This window comes from Sinohyriopsis cumingii, chromosome 18, assembly GCF_028554795.1.
Source record: "Sinohyriopsis cumingii isolate HCF-2022 chromosome 18, ASM2855479v2, whole genome shotgun sequence".
NCBI lineage: Eukaryota > Metazoa > Mollusca > Bivalvia > Unionida > Unionidae > Sinohyriopsis > Sinohyriopsis cumingii.
This window is the reverse complement of record NC_142978.1, coordinates 25,482,728-25,493,537: the sequence shown is the minus strand read 5'-3', so window position 1 is coordinate 25,493,537 and position 10,810 is coordinate 25,482,728. Positions and strand designations below refer to the sequence as shown.

Genomic DNA, 10,810 nt, shown 5'->3' with positions numbered 1-10,810 from the left:
TAAGAGCGACACAAAAAGGAAGTTACTTAGTTGAGCGAAATTTATTTCTTTACAAGACATATTTTTAAAACATTGTGGAGGATGTAATTTAAATATTGGAAATTTTGGAGAGAAGATAATAAATAGTTAGTAAATAAATACAACAAAATTAAACTAAATCAGCTACGTAAAATATAAACTCTCCTATTTAACAAGAATTAGAATTTTAACATCATTAACTCCAAACTGTATATGATGCCATATTTGATGTTTAATGCGACAGCAAATCAACAGTATATAGTTATACATTGTTTATGACGCAAAAACTGATATGGATAAGCATTGTCCGTTGTGTAAACGTAGATCTGTGAATAAGCATTTTATAATGCACCAGCACGTCGGCATATGCTGTTTCTGAAGTGCCAGCATGTCTGAGTGTGCAGCGTAATGGAAACTAGACGTAGGTACACAGAGCTCGTAATATAAGACTATATATTGGTCTACACTGTCTATAACCCGCCAGCAGATCATGCTGATTGTAGTACACAGCAGATATTGTTACGCTGTCCATAATGCCTCCGTTAGATATTGGTATGCATGTTTTCTAGTGTTTCAGCAGATTGACGTATGCCATTTACAATGAGCCAGTATATCTGAGCAACAACGGTTTCTAATGCGCGTGACGATCGAGTTATCCACTACTTTGCATGATCCAGCAGATGTAGGAATACTTTTCATAATGCATGCTTAAATATGCGTACGCATTGTTTATAATGTGCCAGCGGATCTGGGTGCAAAATGTTCGTAATTTGCCAGCAAAGTTTTTTGTGCGTTCCTAATGCGAAAGCAGATCTGTGTTTGCCGTTTCAGTGTACCAGCAGTACACTATTCATATTGCACTGGCAGATCTATAAATACACTATTTATAATGCGAACGCAGATCTGATATAAGTTTCATTTAAGTTCATGAAAACAGCATTTTTCTCCTTACACTATCCATGGTGCCACTCTGTTAGTCATGTTATTTACATTACTTTACCTTCCAAAAGTATAATGACTTCTGGTGCATTGTTTATGCCTTTAAATACCTCCAAACAATCTTGCTTAAAATAGACAGAAACGTCGACCCAACTTATCTCAAAAAGAATATTGGCGGCCTTGTATTTTCTGGACATATGTGCATTCGAATGAAATAATTGGAATTTTGAGAAAATTAGCATTACTGGAACGGACCCATTCACACCTAACTGCGCAATATCTCTAGTCTGAACTTAATCAACATGGTATTTGTGTTTAATCCTAACGTTGCTTTCTGTTAAATGAAAATGAATTAAGTTCTGCTTAGCAGACCTCTAGGTAACATAACAGTGAAAAAATAATTATATACATATACGATTAAATCCAAGGCATCAGATACAAAAATACTATATTAATTAGGTACTAATAAAGAGAAGTCTGCCAAAAATCATAATAGTTTAAGTTGCATTTTCTAGAAATTGCTACATTCAAATGCAATAACTGGAACTTTAGCGCAAGTAACCTTTCGGGTATATGGTGAACCACGTTTGCTTCTTTAGTCATCAAACACAAACGTAAAAAAGGCTGATCTCAGTAAATATTTTACTTTGTTCTCAATTCTGATTTCATCTGAATGCAAACAATATTCTTCGCCAATCAACAAATCTATAGGAGAAAAGAGAACACATGTTACTGATTTTAGCAAGAAAGATTATACTCGTACCCAGCAACAAATCAATATAATCAATTATTGATGGAAAGTAACTAGAAATAAAAGCTTATGCATATAAGGACAATCAGAGAAAGATAAAAGTGTCTGGTTTATTTCTTTAAATAGATTCAGAGTAACGCATAAATACCGGTAAGTATGTATTTTGTAGCTACGTATCGGAGTAACTGTAGCTAACTCCTTTGTTCTTGATGACATGTCCTCACTTTTTCTCTTATATACCCTGCCTAAACCTGATTTCCCATTCCAAACTGTGATCAATTGATCATAAACGAAATGTATTAAACATAAAATGTATAATCTCACTATGACTGTTTGTAGCAGGTATAATTGTAAAATAAATTCATAAATGTTACTGTAATTAAACTTTTTTCTATTTAACAGCTAACCCACTCGCATAAAATTGGTTGAAGACAAAATTATAACCATCATGCTAATAAATATCACATATGTAGCATAATTAACCAGTTTCAACCGGTGAATTTCCACAGTGGGGTCGATAGAAGATGTAATCACAAACGTTCAGACACATTCAGGGTATCAAAATACCAACCAAATAAAATGATGAAATCATATCAAATGCAAACGCTCAGAACTAGGAACACGTCCTTATCTCAGTTTTGAAAGGCTTTCATGCACAATATATGTACAAAATTAAACTGTTATTATTGATTATAAGCTAGGTATTATATGAAAAGATTTATTACATGGGCAAATATTTAAAATAGAAAAGATCATGCAGATTATATAATTAAATAGTTTTAATAATAAAGTTAATATACACCGCTCGTTTGAGCCCATCGTTTGTTTCTACCTTGCAAATTGTCAATCATTGAATCTTATCAAATCTACAATGTCTCACTAGCTAAGAACATGTATCGTTAATTTGATTTCTTCAGAGGAAGATGAGGAAAATGACAAAAGGAACCGCAAGAGCAATGAACGATCCTAGCAGAGGAAGTACGCCGTTGCAAAGATCAGTGCTGCACTGGCACGTTTGAACTTTGACCCCATAAACTGTATTTTCGTCGCATTTATTATCCGATCCGCTCCCACAACCTCTTGAAATAACTGAAATGCACAAATTAGCTCATATTAAATCGTGTATGATTTAGAAAACTACACTTTTATAAAAACAAAATGTGAAAGCACTAACTATTAATGCATAATATGATTACTGAGGAGAGATGCATGTCTATTATACATCAGAGGAAGGGAACGTTAAACATGATAGGTAAGTCCCTACTTACATACCTAACAAAATAATTAATGTATTAAGTAATGTACTGCGTGCGTACCTACATATACGGAAACATGCAGACATGCAGATTAAACAGAAACCATACACGTCTGACACGATTCCAAGAACAGTAATATTGCTATTTCAATAACCTAGACCCTACCTTACATAGTTCTTTTTCTTTTGACCGTATGCACCTGGCTCAGCTGCAAAATGAACCCTTTTTTGCTTTCAGAAAATCAACACCGTACCATTCACTGCTACGAAACAGAAATCCATTAATAATAACTAATGTCAAGGTCAGTACCATGTCTTCTTTGTAGTTTTATAAAACCATCCAAAACCACGAAAACAATGCGCCAGTGTGCGGCATAACACGGGTCACAACAAGATAGTTTATGAAATGTTAGTATTAACAGTAAGTTCTTTGAGCTTTTTACTCAGATACACCAGTGGTTACAATATATAAATAAGATTAAACAAATAACAAGGCATTTGCTACCTGCTCTGAGGCTAACACTAAAAATCAAATCTTCTTAAGTTCCTTGAAGCCCGAGACCATGAGGCGGACCATGAGACACTACAGGCTACTCTTTAATTTAAATTGTTGTAAAGTTTTATGGTATTAACCATAAGCTACAATATGATACGATTGCTATTATTTTACATTTTCAAACTAAAACATTTATAAAAAATAAAGGGAAATTAAAAATAAATAATGGATTTAAGAGTTTACAAACATAGCAAAAAATACATCTTACACTTGCAATCTAGTTTAAAATTCTAAACTGGCCAAAGAAAGTTATCCAAGTTAGCATAACAAAGCAATTCAACAAGATTGATTTAAACAACACACAATAACTATTTTACATGCAAACCTTTAAATATGTTCATACATACACTTTAAAATTGGTTAGTATAATTCACGATATAATGAAACTATGTAGATGAGTGTGTGAAATGAGATTCTGGTAGGATCAACTAAGCAGGACGGTATGGATGGCAACATTAGGATATGGAATATCGTTTTGGCATTTAACAGATAAAAGCATAACGTTGTTAGTCAAATCAATATATCGGGTTAACTTCTTTCAAATACTAATTGTTTTTAGTCAAAATGTACAGTATCAATATTTGATATACTATCTTTGACTTCAGCGAAATATAGGAAAGCAAGCTTACATACTCTGCAGCAAATGTAATATTTATCGTAATGGTGATTGGAGATAGGTCCAACGGAAAAATTACCACTCCGATAGCCTATTGGTTAGGGCGTCCGCCTCGGATGTGGGAGGTCATGGGTTTGAACCCCGGCCGAGTCATACCAAAGACTTATAAAAATGGTACTAACCGCTGCCTCGCTTGGCGCTCAGCATTAAGACGTTAGTGTTAGGACTGGTCGGCCTGGTGTCAGGATAATGTGATTGGGTGGGACATCATGCTACATGTCTGCGGCATGATGCCTCAGTGCTAGACATCACTATAAACTGCCACACCGCAGACATCGTAACGATATTACTGAAAAATTGTTAAAGCTACGTTAAAAATCCAAATCACACACACACACACACACACACACACACACACACACAAGGGAAAACTAAACATTTGATCAATTACAGCCCTGAAGAACTCAATCCTCTATATAATAGCGTTGGAAACTCTACACCACTGATGAACTAACTGCATGCATATAATTGTGCAGATGGAATAGTTCAATACTGCAGTAAATTGTCAGTTTAAGAACTACATTCAAAGGCATAAACTGATGATGAAACAGAAAGGATTCCATGTTTTATTTGTGATAGCAAAGGACTAACATTCAAAAGACTATCTAGGTTACATCAGAGTATAAGGCCCTATGTGCAATGTATTGAATGTAATCAAGTATAAAACTGAGCATATTTTATTGTTTGTTCAACTCTGCGAGATACTGAAAAATATTCTTTGTTATTTGTATGTAAGCCTTTGTTTTTATTTGTGTTTTTGCCGAAAAAAGCTTTTAGTGACATTTCAAAGAATAAATTAATTAATGAACTAATTAACAAAGTGATCTTCTATGAAACAATATTTCCAACTAATGTTTAGAGCCAGCTCATTGTACCGTTAATAATACTGGGAAATTATGCTTGTAAGTTTAGCCAATTCAAACATATGATTGGCAGCATATTTCATATGTCGTTAATTTGTCAACGAATGCTATACTTACCATTACAACCAACGCATGATCCTCCACCGCATCCTGTTTCACTTTTCAAAAATTGACTATACCTATTCCAAAAGTTCTTCCTATTATCTTATAGCTAAAACAATAATAGTAATTGTTTAACCGTTCTTATAATCAGTTCTTATAACCCAATAGTACATTTTCCTTACTTTTTTATTCCATGTTATCAATATTTTCTATAATTATTTTAATCGGATAAATGTACAATTAATTGTGCTGTTAAGTATCAAACGTTTGCCGCATATATAAAATTTAACTTTGTTTTGTGTTTAGTTTGCTTTGAAATGATCTCTTTTAACTTTCTCTGTTTTTGTCGCACTTTCAAATTCTGATTTTAATTATATCATTTTTTAATTTCCAACAGCTTCTGTCTAATTTCTGGATTCTCTTTACCGGTGTGAATAAAACGATATATCAGAATTTCCTTCCTGTTAATAAACTCTTTATAAATATTTTTTAGTTTAATAAATGAAATCCTAAACTCAAACTTTCTGTTGGCTGAATCTTTAGTATTTCTCACGTATCATTTACGACGTCTTCTCTAAATTCATTACTTCTGTATCGCCATGTTTGTTATTGTTCTCTCTAATGACTCGATTGTTTAAAATGGTTGCATCTCTTGATTTACATGAACGTATTTCATGTTGTGGCTTCCACATATTTCTTGTCTTGTCAAACTCAAAAGCTTCAGAGAATCACTCCTTTATTTTTGAATAGATATGTAGTTAGGTGTATACGTAATTATGCACACCTTATTATCAACACATCACTGTTTCTGCGCTTAACTGATAGTATCACACTGTTCAGCCTCTATGTTAGATTGAGCCTTAACTCGTTTATCTTGATCTTCATCTATGGTTGAGCAATGCTTAATACGTTCTTAGATTCATTAACTCTGTTGAAAGGTGGTTGTTGATGAGCACTACACTCGTCATTATACAAATTATCAATATGGTTCATCAGTTTACATTCGCAGGTGGGCCTCATATTAACCTTTACTATGAAGTTCATCAAAATCGCCAATATAGGAATGGTTATCAAATTATACTATTTAAACTTCGATACTTTACACTACTGATTTTGATGAAACAAAACTTTGAAAAAAGGCAGGATTTTATACTGAATGCAAACACAACAGTGACAAAAGCGAACATGTTTGCAAAAGTAAAGAGGAAAAATACTTGCATGGAAAAAATATTCTTACAGAAAATGGTACACGAAAAAAGTAACCTTTAAACATTGAGCTCACACTTATTTTCCCAAACTAATGAAGGTAACGCAAATAAAGAAAATATATTAAATTTTCGTAAAGGTGAAACCAGCTAATTTATATTTATGTTTGCCTGCTATAGTAATATTCAGGTTGACAACAGTAATGAGCAAGATGTTTCCATTGATAACTTGAACAAATTTTAAGTAAAATGTCGATCGTTTTATCACCGCGCTGCTTTAAGCGATCAACCGCTACGGTGGCCTAGTGGTTAGAGCGTCCGCCTCGGATGCGGAAGGTCGTGGGTTCGATCCCCGGCCGAGTCATACCAAAGACTTACCAAAAATGGTACTAGCAGCTCCCTCTCTTGGCTCTCAGCATTAAGAGGTTATTGTTAGGACTGGTCGGCCTGGTGTTAGGATAATGTGACTAGGTGGGACATCATGCCACATGTCTGCGGCGTGATGCCCCAGTGCTAGACATCACTTTAAACTGCCACATTGCAGACATCGTAGCGATATGACTGAAAATTCTTAAAAGCTACGTTAAAAATCCAAATCACACACACACACTAACACACGCGCGCTTGCTTTAAGCGATCAGAATATCATCCAGCATACTTGAATGATTTGATGTGATAAACATCCAGTGGACTATCGTTAGAAACTGGCTGTGATGTGAAACTTAGCAATCAATGGCACCGACACTAACAAAACTACTCGTACAAGTCCCATGATTTATAGTATTACAAGCTAATTTAACTAGGCAGCTACAACCGGTTTGAATAGTCGAAGAAAAGTGGTGGTTCGGCGAGAACAAACATTAAGAACAAGAACACATTTAGTTATATGTGTATTGTTTTATTTGCTAAGATTAAATGCAACGATTCCTGAGGAAAATTTAACAGTTTATGTTACATTTTATGTTTGTGCGCGGAGATTTACCAATATGGACAAGAATGTTAGAGTTTTGTTATGTGTGGCTATTCATATAGTTACTCATCTTTAAAAAAATATCCTCAATATCACCTTTTAAGTCAGGCTCTGTATTCTCTCTCTCTCTCTCTCTCTCTCTCTCTCTCTCTGGCACAGTTACTTGCCGCTTCAGTTTCGAAACATTTATGCTGTAGTATATACATGTAAGTATGAAATGAAGACACTATCAGAAACGGTATATTTTTTCTCATTTATAATTTCTTTATGAAAATGTCCTGAAATATATATATATGTTGATTGTCTTACAGTACATATATGTAAGCCTCTCCTCATCCCCACATTGACTGCGATGTTAATCCCTCGTCAAAACGAATTGATCATCTACGAACATACACGACTTTCTCTAAATACCGAGTTGACACCTTAGTATACAAACACAGAAACGATGTTTAAACTGAATGCTGTTATTGTTAGACACGGTAATTACAAATTGAAGATACGAGGATATCTCGCCATGATTCTCGACACACCTAGTACCGTATCAACTCATAGCTCCACAAGCCTAAACATTGAAACTAAATGAAACTGACTTAAGTTATACGAGAGCGTATGATGTATATCACATCTAATTGTCATTTCTAATCATTTCTTACGAAATTAAAGAAGATATAAAGGGTACTTTACCCTGATTCCCTAGAAAATGATTTTCTTTAGCGACATCTTAGACTCTTCGGTCTATCCGCACACCTGACAGAGCATAAATTGAGATTACCACGCTAAGCGAACGTCTTTGCTTATCCATTTGTTTTAAAGGTATGCATAACAGACACAGATATGAGCACACCCACGCACAAGCTGCCCACTTAGTGAAGCAATCGATTTGAACATTCAAAGTCATATATCGACCATCGGTAAAAATAAAATTAGGTAATAGGCTATCTCGAGGCGCTGAACGACACGTATTCAACGTGCCCATCTATCTATATATTCTGCCACCAGGGCCGGCGCTACCATATAGGCAAACTAGGCAGCCGCCTAGGGCGCTGATTTCAGGGGGCGCATTTAAAAAAAAAATTATTGTTTATAAATTCTGAAATTGATATTTTCGGGGGGGGGGGCGACAAAATCTAACGTTGCTTAGGGCGCCAGATAGTCTGGCCGGGTCTGGCGCCGGCCCTGTCTGCTACCATCATCTGTTACTCTTGTTAGTTCGCGATTCAACACACAATCACAAGACTTGCTCCCTAATATAATATTCAAACGAAATAATTCATATTAATATTGAATCGAGTAGAGTTCCTTTACGCGCAGGAAAACCACTTTAGAGACAATGTTCGGGCGACGAAATGACTCTGGGAACATATGCACTTAATACTTCTGCGCAAATTGTCGAATCCGGGAACCATAGGCACATACTATCCAGATTGATATTACTATATGAAAAATGTGTATCTAGAATTATATATCTGCTACAGACCTTGTACACCAGAGGATTCGCCTTTTGTTTTGGAACACGATGTATAGCAGGTAGTTGTGGAGGCTCCTTGTTTATCAAAAGGGTCAATGCATCTGCTTGAATCAGCGCATTGGTAACACGTCAAGGCATTTGCTGCAAAAATATACATATAACCACTAAATGCACAAAACTTTGCACAATGAATGTGAAAATTTCAACATCAGCATTTGATCATTGCTAACAGCACAACGGCAAACAATCAAATAGAAATGTCTAAACAGTCATGTGTGTAATGACTGTTGGAAATAAATTACTTAATAAAACTCAAGTGCAAAGATACAGAATAATTGCTAGGATTTAAATAATGACCAGGCTGATTATTAATAAATAAGTGAATAATACGTAAATAAATGTGTAGTTCTGAATTTATTATGCATTTCTAGTTAATTAGTGATGTATTTATTTGTTTATTTGGTTATACAAACATAATCAAGTTATTGCTTGGATAAAAAAGTAAATGGCCTTTGAGTGAAATAAAGTTTGTGATATTAATGATAAACCCCTTCTAGTTAGAATACCTTAATCTGAATAGCAAATACAATGAGTTAAAAATCTTGCATTACCTGATTGCAGCGAGATAATTATACCAAAGAGAACCAGATACCTGACATCGGAAATTCCCATCTTTAACGAAAGCTGACTTTATGGAATTTATCACGGTAAACTGCAGATCTCTACGTCTCCTAATTTAATATATCTTGCCAAGCCTACGGGTTATCGTATTTATACTTAAATTCTATTTGGTCAAGAGACTTTAAGGATTGGATAAAATCAAGCCTTTCAAAATTTGTCCCTCCCATTGGCAAGACGATCAAATGATATTGTACCTTGCAAACTGAATATATTGATATATACTTTTTGATTGGTTTTCGATTATGTCAAGAGACTTTTGATAAAGTCAGGCTTTAAAAATCTTGTCACTCCCATTGCTAAAATCATCCAATGATTTTGCAGCTAGCAAACTGAAGTTAGCGTTATCTCCGTGTTCATTGGTTTCCGTTCGCATCGATAATATTTCTTCCAGGTACGCTTATAATATATAAAATAACATTTTCATATGTATTAACGGTTACAAGAAAGAAAATATGAACACAACATGTTTAGTTTAAACTGTGTAGCAAATGCATTCGTCGTGGAGATTGATATCTGAAAAATAAGTGAGAACTAGAAAATGTGTTATATAAACAAGAATTTCTTGCCCAATGCATTAAATGAATAAAAGTACGATTGTGAAGAGAGGAAAAATATCTTTTATTAGTGGTGTTCCTAGGGATTGATCTACCTCTAAAATAAATAAAAGGTGTGTTTCAAGATCGATCAGAATGACTATAAATTGAATAAATTTAATCTACGGGGTGTTCTGAAGATCTTTCGTTTCTGCAGGATATTTGGACGATTTTAAAATGAAAACCTGTATTTTTATGAGTGTTTGGAATGTATTTTCGAGTGTCCGAAATTGAACGAAATGGAGTCTTTCTAGAAAATGTAAATTAAAACGTGTTGGCGCACTGTTAAAAATGATTTATATTAAATGTTTCAGGGTGTTTTGAAGATCATTTACAATGATTTTAATCCTTCGTTTAATCGGTTTAGTAAACTATCTGAATATGATATAATTTATTCCAGATGAAATGTGGTATTTTCTAAAATTAGAATATACAAGTCCGTCAAGCAAAAATAAAACAAATTCCAAGACATGAGATTAGGAACAAATATTACAGGATTATAATCAACATTTTGTGTTTATGGTAATGTAAGCGGGTCACGCCACCCACTTTGTAGAAACCTTACACAAAATCCCCTCATCTTGCAAGAGGTGTGGGTTGGCGGATTGTACCTTCTTTCAAGGTGTCCGCTTAATTCGTTTCTCGTTATCTAGAGGTTGACCGCCCTCGATATTATTGCCCGGTTCGAGTAAATATAAATATAAGTGGTGAAACGTATAGGTGGAATAGA

The 10,810-nt window shown here is 34.5% G+C and overlaps 1 protein-coding gene across 1 annotated transcript; it reads right to left on the bottom strand.

Moving 5' to 3' along the window:
* Positions 1 to 1,585: 1,585 nt before the first annotated feature.
* Positions 1,586 to 9,576, bottom strand: LOC149776249 (uncharacterized). Its single transcript, XM_089942663.1, has 3 exons — positions 9,418 to 9,576; positions 8,816 to 8,947; positions 1,586 to 2,797 (listed from the first exon to the last, which is right to left on the bottom strand). Exons 1-3 carry the CDS (start codon positions 9,476 to 9,478, stop codon positions 2,622 to 2,624), a joined length of 369 nt encoding a protein of 122 aa, XP_089798789.1. The 5' UTR covers positions 9,479 to 9,576; the 3' UTR covers positions 1,586 to 2,621.
* Between the last annotated feature and the right edge of the window lie 1,234 nt (positions 9,577 to 10,810).

Coding starts and splice junctions, on each gene's coding strand:
- LOC149776249 (XM_089942663.1), bottom strand. CDS start 9,478: ATGGGAATTTCCGATGTCAGGTATCTGGTTCTCTTTGGTATAATTATC. Junction 8,948..9,417: donor AATTATCTCGCTGCAATCAG/GTAATGCAAGAT, acceptor ATATTTTTGCAG/CAAATGCCTTGACGTGTTAC. Junction 2,798..8,815: donor CGAATCCTCTGGTGTACAAG/GTCTGTAGCAGA, acceptor TGTGCATTTCAG/TTATTTCAAGAGGTTGTGGG.